General features: G+C 47.1%; 2 protein-coding genes across 6 annotated transcripts; one reads left to right on the top strand and one right to left on the bottom strand.

The window, feature by feature from the left end:
* Positions 1-816: 816 nt before the first annotated feature.
* Positions 817-13203, bottom strand: LOC115584184 (pyruvate dehydrogenase [acetyl-transferring]-phosphatase 1, mitochondrial-like). Of its 5 annotated transcripts, none has more exons than XM_030421635.1 (6): positions 13057-13203; positions 3402-3645; positions 2910-3335; positions 2249-2349; positions 1452-2020; positions 817-1239 (listed from the first exon to the last, which is right to left on the bottom strand). In XM_030421635.1, the coding sequence occupies exons 2-6, from the start codon at positions 3597-3599 to the stop codon at positions 965-967; spliced, it is 1569 nt and encodes a 522-aa protein (XP_030277495.1). In that variant the 5' UTR covers positions 3600-3645; positions 13057-13203; the 3' UTR covers positions 817-964. The 5 variants fall into 5 exon arrangements, with proteins under 5 accessions (XP_030277495.1, XP_030277494.1, XP_030277492.1 ...); XM_030421634.1 differs by lacking the exon at positions 13057-13203 and adding an exon at positions 7284-7316; XM_030421632.1 differs by lacking the exon at positions 13057-13203 and adding an exon at positions 6500-6633 and having other exon boundaries at positions 3402-3650.
* On the top strand, positions 12567-17431 carry isy1 (ISY1 spliceosome associated protein). Its single transcript, XM_030421637.1, has 11 exons — positions 12567-12715; positions 13330-13352; positions 13687-13738; positions 13928-13993; positions 14077-14119; positions 14271-14383; positions 14470-14587; positions 14676-14798; positions 16764-16879; positions 17019-17108; positions 17244-17431. Exons 1-11 carry the CDS (start codon positions 12713-12715, stop codon positions 17349-17351), a joined length of 855 nt encoding a protein of 284 aa, XP_030277497.1. The 5' UTR covers positions 12567-12712; the 3' UTR covers positions 17352-17431.
* The last annotated feature ends 1419 nt before the right edge of the window (positions 17432-18850 follow it).

Genomic DNA, 18850 nt, shown 5'->3' with positions numbered 1-18850 from the left:
ATCAAGATAAGGATTAAATAATGAATTTAAACAAATGACTAAATTAGAGCTTTCTTCAGTGGAAATGACGTACGCTCAGATCTGATGTGAGGACAGCTACACCTGTGAAGACCCGCTCCCCTATGCCTCTGATTGGTGTTGTCAGGGGGGAGAAGAGCCAATCAGGGGCAGAGGAGGGCGGAAACATTAAGGAGACGCACAGTTTGCTTCAGAGCACCTCATGAACTGGCAGTGAAGGAAAGTAACCGAGTACATTTAATCATAGAACTTTACTGGAGTATCTTCATTTATCTGATAACTTTAGTTACTAATTACTTTACAGATTAATGCTGCATCAGAACAACTGCATCACATTTTTAATCAATTTTGTTTCATCAATTAGATGTTCTGATCCACTGAACCTTCTCAGGGTCACCGGTCTGGTTCTGATTGGTAGATATAGAAGTAAAGTAGAAGTAAAGCCAATTTTCACTTGATGTCTTTACTTTAACTCACTGAATGTAATCTGAATACTGTGATCAACAGTCCTGTAATATGGTCCAGTTCGTGGTGCTGTTGAGTCTGTTTCTCACCCTCATTGACTAAGGCGGGACAAATGTATACAAAATAATAGAAACACGTTAATCTGGAGGACAGAGACAGACAGGATGATACAGACAGAATGAGACAGACGGGTGACACGGACAGTAGAGACAGACAGGATGAGACAGACAGGATGAGACGGACAGTAGAGACAGACAGGTTGAGACAGACAGGATGAGACAGACAGATGAGACAGACAGTAGAGACAGACAGGACAGACAGATGAGACAGACAGGATGAGAAGTTAAACCAAAGTTTGTTTTTATTGAAATCAAACACTGAAGGGCAACAGAAGCTAAGAGGAACGTGTGGCAGAGTTCACAGTGAAAACACAAGTTAATGATGTGTCAGCAGATCAGGTGAGCCCCTGCAGGTGTTCTGATCAAAGGTCGGGCTCGTTCAGGTGGATGACGGTGATGGTGATGTCATCGCGGTACCTCCTGGCCAGCTCTGCTGGCAGGCTCAGCATCTTTGCCAGGCGGTTTGGTGCCACCGCTCCGTACCCGTCATCCCCAAGGGCATGGCGGAGCAGGTGAGTGGCTGCGTTCTGGTCCTCCAGAACCGACAGTGCCCGGCCCCTCCTCTCCAGCAGGAGGCGCTGCAGGCTGCTCAGCGTCACACCTGCAGCAGGAATGAAGGGTCTCTGCTGCTGAAGGCCTGCACACACACCAGCCATCAGCTCATACCTCCACTCAGCAGGAGAAAACAATCAGTTTTAACAAAACACAGAATTTTCTTCTGAAACTCGTCAGTTTGTTAAATTATTACTGAAAGTAAAAACAATTATTTCTAACTTTGTCAGGTCTTCACTTTATTTCTGTTAGTCTGGGAACTTTGGGTACAAACTGACAGCGGAACTTTTATCTCACCTGTCACCTGTTGGCCCACCAGCTGGACAACCGTCTGTCGATGCATTAGCTCCCACAGTCCATCTGTGGCCAGGACCAGGAACTTGTCCATGGGTCTGATGTGGTGTCGGGTGACCTCTGGCTGGGCGCTCAGGTAGGGTGGGGTCAGGTAGTATGGAGGCAGCGTCCGAACTGCCTCGCTGACTGTAGACAGGATGTCTGGTCGTGTCTCGTAGACTCGACTCAGCATCTCTGCGCTCCATTTGAAGCGGACATCGCCGAACGCCCTGAAGGGCAGCAGCAGACCCAGCAGGCGGTCGTGGCGGACCACGGTCCTCCGCTCTGACAGCGGGTGTTCCCCCAGAATCCTTTGCAGCTCCTCAGGGTTCTGGGCATTGTGATCGTTGGTGAGGCTGAGCGCTGACCAGCTGCCGTCTGGCTCCTGGACACCCAAGACGGCCCGGCTGTCACCCAGGTTAGCCACTTGCAGGACGCCTTTAGAGACATGTACAACGCAGGCGGTGCAGCCGGACAGCGCCACCCGGAGGGGTGAGGACACAGACAACGCCTCCCCACGGAGAGACAACCGCCTGTGGACAGAGAGGGGATTCACCTGGTCACCACAACAGGCAGTAACACCTGTGAGAAGAAAACAGCAGCAGGATCAACGGATCTGTTCAGGACCAGAGACTGTTTCCTGTCTGCACCCTTTCATCCAAATATATTTACTCGTGGCTCAGAAAAATAAGGAGGCGGTAGGCGTGACGTTGGACTCTGAACCCGTCTACAGACCGATGTGGCTCCGCCCACTTGTTTACCTAGGTGAGGACATGGACAGGTAGACCTGGGCCTCCACAGAAAGGTCGTAGTCAAGGCGACGGAAGGCATTGACCAGCGCTGATGTCACCCTGCTGCTGTCCTGCAGCCAATCAGAGAAGAGACAGATCATAATATTTTAATGTGTTGAATCTAACATGAATTCTCTTCTGTCAGCGCTGATCCATGACCCATCAGAACAGTTCTCCTCCTGAACATGAAGAAATCAGACTGTTCTGGAAACAGCTGAAGGGACTTAGTCTACTGAAGGAAACCAATCCAAATCATACCAGAACCTTCGACTGAGCTCTGACAGGTGCAGACTCTGGCTGTTTATCTGCTCTCAGCGCCAAACAGGTCAAAACTGGCTTCAATCACCAGATGTCAGAAGTCCTGATGTGGGTCCGTGTGGTCTTAACTAAGACCTACCACGAACCTGAGTCAGGACCAAATTATACTGACTATGATCCTGTCTGGGTTGGATCAGGTCTCTGCATAAGTTCAGGAAGGTGTTCCATTGGTCCATTGTTGTCTCCACAGTTTTGGACCCGAGCAGACCCCTGGTCTGGTTTATTGCTTTAAGGGATATTCCGGTGTAAGTTTAATCCATGGTCTAACACACCGTGAAACTGTGTTAGACTCCCCCCTTTAAATTCTGGTTACCTCGTCGTCCTCGTCTCCGTCGTCCTCGTCTCCGTCCTCCAGCCTCTCCTGCCAGTAGTTTCGGAGGCTGTGGAAGGAGATCGCTGCTCCGTCAGGGCAGCTGTGGTCTTGGGGGTGTTTGTGCCACTCCAGCAGTGGCGGTACGGCCCGGTCCTCCTGCACAGCCCGCTCCAGCTCTGCCAGCGTCCGCAGTGGCAGCGTTGCCACGGCGATGTAATAGAAGAGCCTTTGGCTGACAGTGTGAGCGCATGCCGACCCCGCGTGGCCGTCAAACACACCAAACTGCACACCACCACAGCCTGGCAAGCAGGTGGCGCTGCTCCGCCGATCCTCACCAGGGAGGTTGGACGGCAACATGTTGCTATGGAAACCCAAGACACCATGGGAGGCGGGGCCTCTGGGGAGGTTGTGACTGTATTCGTTGGCCTGGCAACAGAATACAGATCAGTTCGATTGGCCAAATTATTGACATTGACTGATGGAAATTCTCACCTTTAGGATACTGTTGATCTGAGCCGAGCTCATCGGTCCCGCCTCCTGACCAGTCCTGTACTTCCTGCTCCCACTGCCTGCTGGGTAATGGAGTCTGGAGAGCTCAGGGGGAGGGGGAGGTGGATGGGAGGAGAAGGGGCGGCACTGCTGGAGCTCAAACCTGCAACGTCCTCGAAACTTTCCTGTTCTTCCCAACATGGCTGCTCACCATCAGATCATGCAGGGGAACCAACAGGAAGTGTATCTGAGGTGAAGAGACACAGACACAGCTGGCTAACGCTCCTCTACTGTTTCACGCCCTGTCTTACAAAGAGGTGCATGTGTGTGTGTGTGTGTGTGTGTGTGTGTCTCAACACACTGATGTTAGCTAGAACATGGGTGCATGCTAACATTAGCTGTTGTCTCCCTGTTATCAGATATGCTGTTTGTTAAAATACGACCTGATGGATTTTCGCTTCTGTGGTTTCGTTGCTGATTAATTAATCAGGACTAAATAAACTTGAACGCAGCTGAACGACATCTGAGTGTCACACTGTCAGCGTGACATCAGAGGAAAATGGCTGCTGTATGGAAGTCAAGAATATTACATTAAAACCTGGACACAGCCACAGAGACGGAGCCTGGTAGTTCCTATAAAATCAAAAAATGGTTCGACCTCCCGACGATAAAAACACCCAGATCTTCGTGTTGTGCGGCTCAAAGACTTCCACCAACTGAGCTGGTTAACTTCCTCTTTGGCGCCTGGCTAATACAATTATTTAACCGTGCGGCTCTTCTAGACTTTCCTAAACGAGTCAAAAAACGTTTCCAATGTTTTACAGCCGCTTCTTTCACAGTGTAAGCTTGCAGTGCAATCACATGATGATGTCATTGGAGGGTTGGCGTCAGAGCCTGCCGCTCTTTCTGGCACTTGATGATGATGCAAATGCAAAGTTACACCATTGATCCTGATCAGCAGCTGTTACACACTGAGGGGATCATCACAGTGAAGTGAAGAAGAATCGTTGGAATGAATGGAGCAGAAGAACCATCTGCACAGAACCTGGAGAACCTGCAGTATGGAGCCAGGTGACTTTAAAATTTGGCATCCAAAAAAAAAATTGGCATTGAAAACAAAACCAGTACTGAAAAAAGAAACATTGTCATTGTAACACTTGTATTGAAAACAGTTGTATTGGCATTGAAACAAGTATTGGCACTGAAAAAAGAAAGTAATTCAAATAATTCAAATCCGAAAATCTTATCATTTTATTTTTCTTGGGATTTTTTTGTATTTTTCAATGACAATCTTCAGATTTTTTCTTCATGTCACTTTTTTTTCAGTGACAGATTTTTTTTACAATGTCAGTTTTTTTTCAGTGTCACTGATTTTCATTTTCAACTTTCTGTCACTGTTTTGGCGTCAAGAGGGAGGGGCCTGAGGGGAGGGGCAAGTAGAGCGTGGTTTGCATATAATTTAAGAAGGTAATGGCAGCAGCCTGCGGGAAGGCGGGGCTGGACGGTCCAGCCACAATACACCATGTTAGGGCCCGTGTGCTGGCCGTCTCTGGGCAACACAGAGTCCAACTACCTCACAGACTTTTCTTCAAGCTCTCTCCTGATGTGTCCAAGTCTCTGTGTATCTGGTTCTGTCCCGGAGCTCCCGAGCCCCGCTCCTATATGCGTACGGAGTGTGGTAGTAGTACCGGGCGCCGAGCACAGAGCATTAGCCACAGTTAGCACAACAGTAGAACAGCCTGTTGCTCCGAGCCGGGGCTGCAGCGCCGACAGCAGCGCTCTGGTCTGCTCCCCGAGCTCTGTGCCACCGCACTGCTACCGGAGACCAGAGCTCCCCTATAAACTCAGTTCATGTGAATAATATCACTATTCCAACAATGACTCCTTTGAGTCGAAGCGAATAAACTCAACAAGTCAGTGTGCGGGTAAAGTCAGCTGTGATTGTGCTACTGTGGTTCACAGTAAAGTACAACAGACGGCTGTAATCAAGTAACAGACACATATTTTCAGAACTGACTGACTTTTCTCCCAGCACTCTCTTTTATTGTCCGGTCTCTGTATGCGTGTGCAGCGGTGCGGTGGCACAGAGCTCGGGGGGCAGACGGAGCGCTGCTGTCGGCGAGGCAGCCCCGGCTCGTAGCGACACAGCTGGGGCTAATGCTCGTTAGCTCCGTGCTACTACCACCCTCCATACGCATATAGATACCGGAGGTCGGGAGCTCTGGTCTCCGGTAGCAGTGCGGTGTTACAGAGCTCGGGGAGCAGACCAGAGCGCTGCTGTCGGCGCTGCAGCCCCGGCTCGGAGCAACAGGCTGTTCTACTGTTGTGCTAACTGTGGCTAATGCTCCGTGCTCGGCGCCCCAGTACTACCACCACACTCCATATGCAGATAGAGACCGAAGCTGGGGAGCTCCGGGACAGAACCAGATACACAGAGACTTGGACACATCAGGAGAGAGCTTGAAGAAAAGTCTGCGAGGTAGTTGGACTCTATGTTGCCCAGAGACGGCCGGCTACACCGGTACTGTGGCTGGGCCGTCCAGCCCCGCCTTCCCGCAGGCTGCTGCCATTACCTTCTCAAATGATATGCAAACCACGCTCTACTTGCCCCTCCCCTCAGGCCCCGCCCTCTCGACGCCAAAACAGTGACAGAAAGTTGAAACTGAAAATCAGTGACACTGAAAAAAAACTGACATTGTAAAAAAAATCTGAAGATTGTCATTGAAAAATACAAAAAAATCCCAATAAAATAAAATGATAAGATTTTCGGATTTGAATTATTTGAATTAGTTTCTTTTTTCAGTGCCAATACTTGTTTCAATGCCAATACAACTGTTTTCAATACAAATGTTTCAATGACAATGTTTCTTTTTTCAGTACTGGTTTTGTTTTCAATGCCAATTTTTTTTTTGGATGCCAAATTTTAAAGTCACCGTTCTGGCTCCATACTGCAGAGTGTTTCCACAGATCATGATTGATCTCTAAACTCTCTTGACTCGTCACTCTGCTGCTTCTGTCTCGTCTCCGTCCAGCTGTCCACTGACATCATGACCTTGTCTCTTGTTAAAGTGGCGGAACAGTTCAGTGAAGCTGAAACTCACCGTGTGTTTCGATGTGTTTTAGTTCCTGGTTCGTGCTCGGTGCAGATGAAGAGGTCTGATTGTGCTGTTGAGGATTGTTGAATATTCTCTCGGTTGTTTCACACACTGACCTTTGACAGCTGTCATATCTCCCTCAGTAATCAGTAATCCATAAACATCCTGCGGCTGAAGCCCCGCCCCCCCCCCCGCTGTGTCTTATACTCAAGGTTAAGTTTCTCCTGCGGGGGATCAGTTAACTTGCTATCTTTAAAAGTCTTAACGTTTCTATGAAATGTATCATGTGTCATAAGTAGCACGAAGATAAACACTGCATTTCAAATTATTATGCAAATGATATTTCTCTCTGATTTTCCTAAATAGTCGATGCAAATAACAGTCAGTAGAATTTTCCATTCATTAACTTTCAGAGTATAATTCAAATGTTACTGAACAAACCTCCCAATGATATCTGTTCCAAATTATTATTAACAGCAGAGTTTCAAAACATCTTTCTTTTTTTTTTGATCAAGTATTTATTTTATTTTAAAGAAAGGCATAGATAGGTACATGCTCGTTATAAAAATAGATAAAATAAAAATATATATTCACATACCTATATATAGGCTCATATGCATGAAAACACAACTAAAATAAACTAAGAAAATAATAAATAAAAAGAAAATAAATGAGGAAATAAATTCAATATGTGCATACATATAGACACACATGTGTACACACATGCAAATGTTTACATACACATACATACATAACAAAATCATAAACATAAACCCCAAATATGACCCACCTGCTCCCTGGATCCAGGACTCCAAACCTCAGTCACATGTTACACCTGAGAGCCACGGAGGGTAGTTAGAAGTGAACAACAAGCCTTTATTGCCGACTCTTTTGCTCCGTGGACTCTGTCTGTCGACAACTCCAGATAAACGATGTCCAAATATGTCAAAACCTACGCTCAGAAAGAAAGTGAGTGTGGAGGTTTCCAATGTGTGGCAACTAGTTTTTTCACAGCTGTTAGTCCAGCCAGCAGAGCTCTTCTCTTGTCCAGTGTCAAACTATGACAAATCCTTCAGAAGTAGTGTAGCAGGCAAGCAGGGCAACCTGATCTTAAACAACTTCAAAAGGTTAAAGGCAACTATCTTCCAAAATTCAGCCACTGGGGTACACTACCAGAACATATGAAAAAAACTGCCAATCACTTTGGAAGAACAGAAAGTACATATAGGATCATTAAAAAATAAGCAACCCCCCTCCCCATAAATGTCACCAAGTGTACAAATGTTTTTCCTTTCCCAGTCAGGAAATCAAATAGGACGACTGCCAATCAACAATTTATCATTCTCAAATATTGGAGAGTGTGGGCCCCAGTCAAAGGAGCAACCTGCTAATTTCTCCACCCTCTTCCATATGAATAATAAATATGAAATTATGGGACCAAACCTTAAGCGGCACTGATGGGCTGAAATATTAGAATGCAAAATATTAGCAAAAGAATATAGGGCCAACATCCGCTCCTCCAGAGCTCGCCATGACACCCGTGCATCAGGCTGAAACCAAGTTAATAGAGGCGAGTTTCAAAACATCTTATAGGTTGTAAAGAACTGACTGATGATCATCTGTTGAATTTGCAGCATAGGATGTCGTTTACTGAAATCAAAAGCTATTTCAATCAAAGGCATCTTAACAGGCCAAGTTACATGTTAACATGGGACCCTTCTTTATATCACATTCACAATTCTTGCATCCAGTGAACTTTTGGAGAGTTTCTGCTTGAATTTCTTTGCAGGATGTCAGAATATTCTCCCAGAGCTGCTGTTCTGATGCCAGCTGCCTCACAGATGTTTTGAGGAAGCTCCAGAGGTTCTCAGTAGGTTGGAGGTCCGGGGAGGATGGCTTTCTCTCCTTTAATGCCCGTAGCAGCCCATGACACAGCAGTATTCTCTGCAGCATGAGATGGTGTCATTGTCATGCATGAAGAACATTTTACTACAGATGGCCCGGTTTTTCTTTTTGTACCATGGAAGAAAGTGGTCAGTCAGAAACTCGGTATACCTTGCCGAGCTCAGGGATCCTAAAGGGGCCGACCGGCTCTTTGCCCACGACTCCGGCCCAGAACACGACTCCGGCCCAGAACACGACTCCGGCCCAGAACACGAATCCGGCCCAGAACACGACTCCGGCCCAGAACATGAATCAGGCCCAGAACACGACTCCGGCCCAGAACACGACTCCGGCCCAGAACACGACTCCGGCCCAGAACACGACTCCGGCCCAGAACACGAATCCGGCCCTGAACATGAATCCCGCCCAGAACACGACTCTGGCCCTGAACATGAATCCCGCCCAGAACACGACTCCGGCCCAGAACATGAATCCCGCCCAGAACACGACTCCTGGCCCAGAACAGTGAATCCCGCCCAGAACATGACTCCGGCCAGAACATGAATCCGGCCCAGAACACGACTCCGGCCCAGAACATGAATCCGGCCCTGAACACGACTCCGGCCCAGAACATGAATCCGGCCCAGAACACGACTCCGGACCAGAACATGAATCCGGCCCAGAACACGACTCCGGCCCAGAACATGAATCCGCCCAGAACACGACTCCAGCCCAAACATGAATCCGGCCCACGAAACATGAATCCGGCCCAGAACACGACTCCGGCCCAGAACATGAATCCGGTCCCAGAACATGAATCCGGCCCAGAACTGAATCCGGCCCAGAACACCGACTCCTCCCACTACTCCATCCATCTGGACCATCCAGGGTTGTACAGCACTCATGAGTAAACAAGACGGTTTCTGGGCCCACTGCAACCGTTTCTGCTTGTGAGCGTTGGTTGGGGTTGGCTGATAGTAGGTTTATGAGCATCCACAAGCCTCTGGAGGACCCGACACTTTGAGGTTCGTGGGACTCCAGAGGCACCAGCAGCTTCAAATACCTGTTTGCTGCTTTGAAACGGCATTTTAGCAGCTGCTCTATTAGTCCGATGAGTTCTTCTGGCAGAAAGCTTCCTCGTTATGACTTTATCTGCTGAACCCGTCTGTGCTCTGAATCAGTAATGTGTTCATACCTTGTCCAAGGCATTGCGCTATTTCACGCTTTTTAGCAGCACTTCATTCCCTGTGGTCCTCAATTCTCATTGGTCCAGAGCCTTGTCAGTCGGCCTCGCAGCAGCCAGTCAGATGAGCAGAGGAAGACGTTGGGACGGATGCTAAAGAATAAAAACGACTTTCCTCTGTAATTCTTACTGAAAAAACAGGTTTTAGTTTGGTAGCGGGTTTTCTTGGCAAAATCCAGTCAGCAAGAAACGTGATTGACTCCAGCAGACAGCAAATCACCTCGCGGGTCCATCGGCACAGAGGGGAAAGAACCAGCCAATCAGAGCAGGAACATTAGTGATTCATATTTCATTAAGATCCAGACACGAGAAATCACATCAATCAAAGGTCAAACTGTTCAATGTGTGCAATCTTATAACTAGCTTGGGACGATTACTCACATGTGAAACTGTGTAAAAAGAGCATCAGCGTCTGTTCGGTCTGAGGAAACCGAGTCGCTTCCACACTGACAAATCCATCATGACTCTCTTCTACCATCTTCTTTTTAATCAGTTTTATCTTTTGCACTAGCAGCCTGCTTTGGGAGCCTGTCTTTGAAAAATAAAAGCTCACTCACCTGGATAGAAAGTGTTCCAGCAGGCTGGTTGGTGAGCCACAGCTCCACCTTGTATAAAGCAGCTACAGTGTCTATGTGGTTCAGTTTTAAAGGACAGTTCCACTGCACACTGAGTTTCAGCCTCTCCCCTCTGAGCTCAGGTTTACAATCCTCAGGTGTAGAAGAAGAAGACACAAACACAGCGTTGTCCCTGCAGCCATGACACTGAGGAACAAGTCACAGCTGTACTCTGCACAGGTGCTTATTTATTGCTGCTTTTATGTTTTTACTCATTGATGTATTTATTTTATTTACTTATTCATTTATATTTTACCCATTATGTATGTTTTTACAACCTAAACTATTTTTACTGATTCATTTAGTTTTTGTTTTTATTTTATTTTTAGGTTCAGTATTTTAGTTCACTTTGATATCTTAGAAGGATCTGGACCTGTAAGAACTTTTTAATTTGCCATTTTTTAATTTCGACTGTCCTCAGTTGGATGATGTGATGTGCTTCTAGGTGTTTCCCATATGTGTGTATGTGTCTACTGAAACACAATCTGGGTTCTAATAAAGGAACTTGAGCTTGAACTTGATTCTGAAAGGTCCATCGTTGCTGTTTGTTCCAGACGAGCTGCTCGTCCATGGAGACAAAAACGACTTATAACAAGAAAACATCCAACTGTTATATTTGCACAGTTTATCTCTCAGAGCTGCTGAGTGCTGTTGGATTTACTGCAGACTGGAAGTTTAACTTGACAATAAAAGATGGAGGAGCAGAGACGTCTCACATTCATGAATATTAATGATGGACTGCAAACGTATGGAGGCTCATTTCACCTTTATTTTAGCAGGAATGATCTCTTTTACCAGACGGACCTGCCGAGGAAGAACACAGTGAAATACAACAAATACACAAAAATACACAATTCAACAAAAGGCCTATTTGAGCTCAGTGAGCTCTCAAGAACAACAGCCTGCCTCCATCTCCACGTTCCTCATGTCGCCTTTGAATAAATCAGATTAGATAAATGAGTCTCATTTTAATTCCTGTGCTGTTTTCCACAAATCTGAGAAATCCCAGAGTCACATTCAGAACCATGCAGCAGGTGGAGGACAGGAACAGAGACGTCAAGACAAGATGCAAAAAACTAACAGGATTTTTAGAAACACGTAAAAGAAAGACTGTGATGAAAATAAGCATGATTGAAAATAAAAATGCTCATAGTCCGGAGAGATGAGTTTAGTCAAAGGTTTGATAATAAAGAGATTTCAGCTTGTCGTCGACTTCAGTGAGGAAAATAAGAATTTCCTTAAAAGAACTTTTCTGTTCAAACTCAGGTAAACTATTGGCTCACCTGTAGACAAATGTCACCTGTTAGCATGTCAGCGTGCTCTCAATGACAGTTAACAACAGATCATCAGTTTCCTAATAAACATTTTGTTTCCCTGTGATTTCTGCCTAAGGAAAGTTTTCCAGGAGAAATGAAATGAAAGCATTGAAATAAAATGTTGATGTAATGTTAGAACGTATATGAGTCAGCTTGTTCTGACCACAGCCATGTTTCTGCTGTCCTCATGTTGCTGTTAGTAATTTGATTGTTTTGTATAATTTGGTCAGAAGGATCAGCTCAGTGTTCAGAGGCCTGAAGACGCAGTCCTGAACTCACATTCAGCTTCTCTGAGAAACAATCTCACCACAAAGATCAGATTACAAAAATCCTGCTGTTGGTTTATAAAGCACTGACTGGTCTCGGGACACGTTCTGAATACGATCTGTATACAGATCGTATTTATATATAAACTGTACTCAACTTGACAACTTGACTTTCTTCTCAATTTCTCTGAGGAAAGACCTACATTCCTAAGTGTTATGATGGTCGTCTCTCTTCCATTGATAATTGCCTTTTTCCCGCCATTTTATAGCAACACAATACTTTTTGCAGTACAATACTGTTGACAATGCTCATGAGGGAGTGGTGAGCTCCCACAGTGTGTTCAACACTATCGAGACAAGTTGGGACACCTGTAGGCAGGGGCAAAAATCCCATTTCATAGTTGGGGGGACAATAAACAGTAACATTTTAGAGAATAATTCCAGGGGGGGACAAGGAATAAAAGTTGTAGCCTGTCTTTTATACAACATCTTTTACCGCAATTTGAGGCTTTAGTCTCTCTATCTCTCCAACAGGCAGGCAGAAGACCCTTCTTAGCACTGTAAGTATGTATGTATGTATGTATATATGTATATATGTATATATATATATATATATATATATATATATATATATATATATATATATATATATATATATATATAGAGAGAGAGAGAGAGAGAGAGAGAGAGAGAGAGAGAGAGAGAGAGAGAACACTCATCCAGCAGGTGGCAGTATTGCCTCCTAGAACCGGAAACAGCAGAAGAAGAGGGTGAAGCACTTCCTGTTTGTGCCGGCGTGTGACGCTCAGAGAGAAGTTAGCTTCAGTTAGCTTCAGTTAGCTTCAGTTAACTGCTCGATTCTTCATTAAAGTAGATTAACAGCAGAAGCAGCAGAGATGGTGAGCAGCCGAGCACATTTTCATTCTAATCACATTATCAATACAGATACACAGCCAGCTCGTTAGCTTAAACTGGCGGCTAACGGGTCCATTAAGTAACGTTAGTGAATATTCAATCTGCAGATTTAAAGCGTTTGGACTCATCCGAACCAGAAAGTCTTAAACTGTGACGACAGACCGCCTGTAGTGTTGTCAGACACACTCTGAGATAAAGTAACAGTTTTTTGAATGAAGTCTGGTGTGAGCTGGCTTCAACTATCCTGTATGGTCAAAGCTTCATGTTAGGGGAAGCTCGGCAGTGAATCATTTATCGATGTAATAATTTGAGAAAACCAACACACCTCTTCAGCAGTCAGTCATGTCCTCTGAGCTCACATCCAGCAAAGCTCTGACTCTTAAACTGAATGGAAACTCATTCTAAAGTCTAAATGACCAGGTTTTTAAATGGAGACTGGTGTGAGTTGGCTGAAGTCGACCTGGCCTGCTCAGGTTAACTGTGATTGGTTGTTCATTAGTCCACACCTTTATACAAAACAAGAGACTCTCATTGATGAGTGATTGATCGATCAGCAGGTTGTGATAATGTGTGTGTGTGTGTGTGTGTGTCTTTACAGGCGAGAAACGCTGAGAAGGCCATGTGAGTACTGACTGTGTGTTAATATGTGTGTGCACTCAGAGTAACTGTCACAATTAATCAATTAATTTGCTGATTGTTTTTATCGACGCAGGAATCATTTTTTAATCAGACATCATAAAATGTCATGTTTCAGAGACAGATTGATTACTAATCAATGAACTAATCGATTGATCAATTGGCTCTAAGTGTTATGGCAGGATGTCCACAACAATCAGCTGCTGCTCCGGAGTCTGGCTTGTCCTGGTTCTGCTTGTTCTGCTGTGTTCTATCAGGACTTTCATGTTCTGCTGTGGTTCTGTTGTTGTTGACTCTTTTCCTCTGCTGTGTTTCTCAGGACGGCGCTGGCCCGATTCAGACAGGCTCAGCTCGAGGAGGGAAAAGTCAAGGTCAGGTTCTGCTCTGTGTTTCTGAGGGCACAAGTCAGCTTGTTTAAGGGATCACAAGTTTAAAAAAAATCTGTCTGTCTCTCTCTCTGTCTCTCTGACCTGTCTCTCTCTCTCTGACCTGTCTCTCTCTCTCTGACCTGTCTCTCTCTCTCTGACCTGTCTCTCTCTCTCTGACCTGTCTGTCTGCAGGAAAGGAGACCATTTCTGGCGTCGGAGTGCAGCGAACTTCCTAAAGCTGAGAAATGGAGACGACAGGTACACACTCTGAAGTGACCACTCTGAAGTGACCACTCTGAAGTGCACACTCTGAAGTACAATCACATGTTTGTGTGTTTCAGATCATCAGTGAGATCTCAAAGAAGGTGGCTCAGATCCAGAATGGTGAGTATGGATCCGACTGACACCTGGATCACACGTACCGACAGGAAGTTGTTGACATTCACACACGTCACAACATCCTGGTGCGTGTGTGTGATACACACTGAATCACTCCAGGGCTTTTACTCTCTCTCTCTGACCCGTCTGTGTGCAGCTGGTCTCGGGGAGTTCAGGATTCGGGATCTGAATGACGAGATTAACAAGCTGCTGAGAGAGAAGGGCCACTGGGAGGTTCGGATCAAAGAGCTGGGTGGACCCGACTACGCTGTACGTGACTGTATCTGAACCAGTGAGAAGCAAATATGGTGTGTGTGTGTGTGTGTTGATGATATGTGTGTGTGTGTGTGTCACAGCGGGTCGGTCCGAGGATGTTGGATCATGAGGGGAAGGAGGTTCCAGGTAATCGAGGATATAAATACTTTGGAGCAGCCAGAGACCTTCCTGGAGTCAGAGAGCTGTTTGAAAAGGAGCGTAAGTACACTTTACTTCCTGTTTTATATCCAACCGTCCATCACTGTACTGTTGTCTGATTGGCTCTTACTGATAATGTGACTCCCAGCTGCCCCGGCACTGAGGAAGACGCGGGCGGAGCTGATGAAGGATGTGGACGCAGAGTATTACGGCTACAGGGACGAAGACGACGGAGTGCTGCTTCCTCTGGAGACCCAGTATGAGAAGCAAGGTAACTAGAGCCAGTTACCTCAAACAGTAACTGTACCCGACACCTGTACGTGTAACTGTACCCGACACCTGTACCGGGAACTGTACCCGACACCTGTAACTGTACCCGACACCTCTAACTGTACCCGACACCGGGAACTGTACCCAACACCTGTAACTGTACCCGACACCTGTACCGGGAACTGTACCCGACACCTGTACTGTACCCGACACCGGGAACTGTACCCGACACCTGTAACTGTACCCGACACCTGTAACTGTACCCGACACCTGTAACTGTACCCGACACCTGTACCGGGAACTGTACCCGACACCTGTAACTGTACCTGACACCTGTAACTGTACCCGACACCTGGAACTGTACCCGACACCTGTAACTGTACCCGACACCTGTACCGGTAACTGTACCCGACACCTGTAACTGTACCCGACACCTGTACCGGGAACTGTACCCGACACCTGTAACTGTACCCGACACCGGGAACTGTACCCGACACCTGTAACTGTACCCGACACCTGTAACTGTACCCGACATCGGGAACTGTACCCGACACCTGTAACTGTACCCGACACCTGTACCGGGAACTGTACCCGACACCTGTAACTGTACCCGACACCGGGAACTGTACCCGACACCTGTAACTGTACCCGACACCTGTAACTGTACCCGACATCGGGAACTGTACCCGACACCTGTAACTGTACCCGACACCTGTACCGGGAACTGTACCCGACACCTGTAACTGTACCCGACACCTGTAACTGTACCCGACACCTGTACCGGGAACTGTACCCGACACTGTAACTGTACCCGACACCTGTACCGGGAACTGTACCCGACACCTGTAACTGTACCCGACACCTGGAACTGTACCCGACACCTGTAACTGTACCCGACACCTGTACCGGTAACTGTACCCGACACCTGTAACTGTACCCGACACCTGTAACTGTACCCGACACCTGTACCTGTAACTGCACCCGACACCTGTACCGGGAACTGTACCCGACACCTGTAACTGTACCCGACACCTGTACCGGGAACTGTACCCGACACCTGTACCGGGAACTGTACCCGACACCTGTACCGGGAACTGTACCCGACACCTGTAACTGTACCCGACACCTGTACCGGGAACTGTACCCGACACCGGGAACTGTACCCGACACCGGGAACTGTACTCGACACCTGTACCGGAAACTGTACTCGACACCGGGAACTGTACCCGACACCTCTAACTGTACCCGACACCTGTACCGGGAACTGTACCCGACACCTGTAACTGTACCCGACACCTGTACCGGGAACTGTACCCGACACCGGGAACTGTACTCGACACCTGTACCGGGAACTGTACCCGACACCTCTAACTGTACCCGACACCTGTACCGGGAACTGTACCCGACACCTGTAACTGTACCCGACACCTGTACCGAGAACTGTACCCGACACCTGTAACTGTACCCGACACCTGTACCGGGAACTGTACCCGACACCGGGAACTGTACTCGACACCTGTACCGGAAACTGTACTCGACACCGGGAACTGTACCCGACACCTCTAACTGTACCCGACACCTCTAACTGTACCCGACACCTGTAACTGTACCCGACACCTGTACGTGTAACTGTACCCGACACCTGTAACTGTACCCGACACCTGTACCGGGAACTGTACCCGACACCTGTACCGGGAACTGTACCCGACACCTGGAACTGTACCCGACACCTGGAACTGTACCCGACACCTGTACCGGGAACTGTACCCGACACCTGGAACTGTACCCGACACCTGGAACTGTACTCGACACCTGTAACTGTACCCGACGCCTGTAACTGTACCCGACGACTGGAACTGTACCCGACACCTGGAACTGTACTCGACACCTGTAACTGTACCCGACGCCTCTAACTGTAGTGTGTGTGTGTGTGTGTGTGTGTGTGTGTGTGTGTGTGTGTGTGTAGCTGTGATGGAGGCGGTGCAGAAGTGGAGGTCAGAGAAGGAGTCTCGTCTGTCAGGAGAGAAGCAGCAGCAGGAGGAAGACGAGGAGGAGAGCATCTACACCATCCACAACCAAGAGGTGAGCTCCACCCTACCTTCCAGGACCTTCTAGGATTTCCAGGACAAGTTTTGAAAAGTCAGGCTGGTGTAGATGTGGTGGGCGGGACTTCACGTGTAACTTCCTATCAGTGAGGCTCGCTTGTTTTCTGTGTCTGCAGGCCGATGATGACGAGAGCCAGGAAGAGCAGGATGGAGAGGAGGGCGGAGTCACCTTCATCGCACACGTACCTGTTCCCTCACAGAGAGAGGTGACACACACACACACACACACACACACACACACACACTACTGGGACATCCTCACTTCCCTGGTATCAAACTGAAACTAGTCCTCGCAGAGGTGGGACAGCTATCTTACCTGTCTGTGTGTGTGTGTGTGTCAGGTGGAGGAGGCTCTGGTCAGGAGGAAGAAGATGGAGCTGTTACAGCGTTACGCCAGTGAGACTCTTCAGGCTCAGAGTCAGACAGCCAGAACTCTGCTGGGACTATAACTTGTCCACCTGTCTGTCTGTTCATGTACATTTAGTTTTTCTACTCCACATGTTTCTTATTAAAATGTTGCTCAGCTCAGTTTGTTGGTTCTGTCGTCATTTGTTTTAACATATTTTGTAGAATCAGCAGGTTCTGTTCTCGTATTGTTTGGAAAGTTATGGATTTTCATTTGAGGCATTTCTGTGTCTGTGTGTGGGTGTGTGTGTCCATGGACCTAGTATAACTACAAAACAATACAGCAGCATCCCAGATGACCAGGGCCATGAAAATCTCTGTGAGCGCCAGAAACACGTCATCATTTCCTGACCGTATGTTGAGAGGTTGTTGGGTGTAGCTGCAGTGAAGCAGGTGAAGCAGACAGGATGGGTGGGGGAGCAGCGATGGGACGGCCCTGCAGGAAGCCGTTTGCTTGCTCCATCTAACGAACCTGGACTCAGTCAGTGAAGAGCCGAGTGTTCCTGCAGCTCGAACACTGAGAACAGTCATCACCACCGCGTCTGTGCAACAGTTAAACAGGCAAACGACAACAACGAAACCAACAGCCAGCCAATCAGAGGCAGAGTAGGGCGAGCCATATAAGAGCCTGTCTTCCTGAGCAGTACGACTGTGCCCTCTGCTGTTCAAACAGAATAATACCATCAGGGCGCCCATTAGCTCAGCAGCGTCCCACGTACAGAGGCCCGAGGGCAGAGTCACCCCCTCCCCGATCTGTCTCATGTCGTCTCCTATCAATAAAGTCATACAAAGGCCAAAATAAATGAATAAATAATACAATCACAAGGAGACAGAATACATTGATAGTGATGTGTGTTAGATCCACTAGCTGTACGTCACAATCACCATCATGTGGTTTCAATCTGACAGCTGATTGGTTGATTGGTGGCAGCATTCTGTAACATGTGATTGGCTGATTAACAGCTGAACGCTGCATGTGATGTCATGTGAGGAGAAAACTGCTGTCAGCCACATTCAATCTGTGTGTGTGTGTGTGTGTGTGTGTGTGTGTGTGTGTGTGTACTTCATCACTGCTGGCCTAAACGTGCTGCAGAGCCTGAAGGATCGGAGTCTGAGTGAAGACAATCGATCAGTGATCAATAACCAGTCAATAACTCCAGTGTATAATAATACATTTACTCAAGTACTGAACATGAGCACAGTTTTTTCAGTTGTCTGCTACTTTATACTTCACTACATTTATCTGATAACTTTAGTTAGTAGATGATCAATCAGAACAAACACTGATGATCAGCTGACTCTACATGTAGAGATATGGATCAGTTACTCATCAGATACTTAAGATGTTCACTTGATTACTGTTCATATGAGTGACTTTCACTTTAACACAGTATCTTTACTTTTATAGGAGTGTGGCTGTTACGTGACATCTCAGATCCTGTACAGTGACGTGGTTCAGTCCGTGGTCATTGTCTCTGACACGTTCATGTTCCCCTCAGGATGAGCTTCAATCACTTTATTGATCCTCTGACTTTCATCTGGA

Source organism: Sparus aurata, chromosome 6, assembly GCF_900880675.1.
Source record: "Sparus aurata chromosome 6, fSpaAur1.1, whole genome shotgun sequence".
Taxonomy (NCBI): domain Eukaryota; kingdom Metazoa; phylum Chordata; class Actinopteri; order Spariformes; family Sparidae; genus Sparus; species Sparus aurata.
This window is presented reverse-complemented; position numbering and strand designations above follow the sequence as displayed.

Excerpts from the sequence above, each read along its gene's own strand:
- LOC115584184 (XM_030421635.1), bottom strand. The coding sequence starts at position 3,599 with ATGTTGGGAAGAACAGGAAAGTTTCGAGGACGTTGCAGGTTTGAGCTC. Across the intron at positions 2,021-2,248 it reads CTGTCCATGTCCTCACCTAG|GCGGTTGTCTCTCCGTGGGG; the intron begins GTAAACAAGTGG and ends CTCTGTCCACAG. Across the intron at positions 1,240-1,451 it reads GGTGGGCCAACAGGTGACAG|GCCTTCAGCAGCAGAGACCC; the intron begins GTGAGATAAAAG and ends GTGTGTGTGCAG.
- isy1 (XM_030421637.1), top strand. Across the intron at positions 14,799-16,763 it reads GACCCAGTATGAGAAGCAAG|CTGTGATGGAGGCGGTGCAG; the intron begins GTAACTAGAGCC and ends GTGTGTGTGTAG. Across the intron at positions 17,109-17,243 it reads CTGTTCCCTCACAGAGAGAG|GTGGAGGAGGCTCTGGTCAG; the intron begins GTGACACACACA and ends TGTGTGTGTCAG.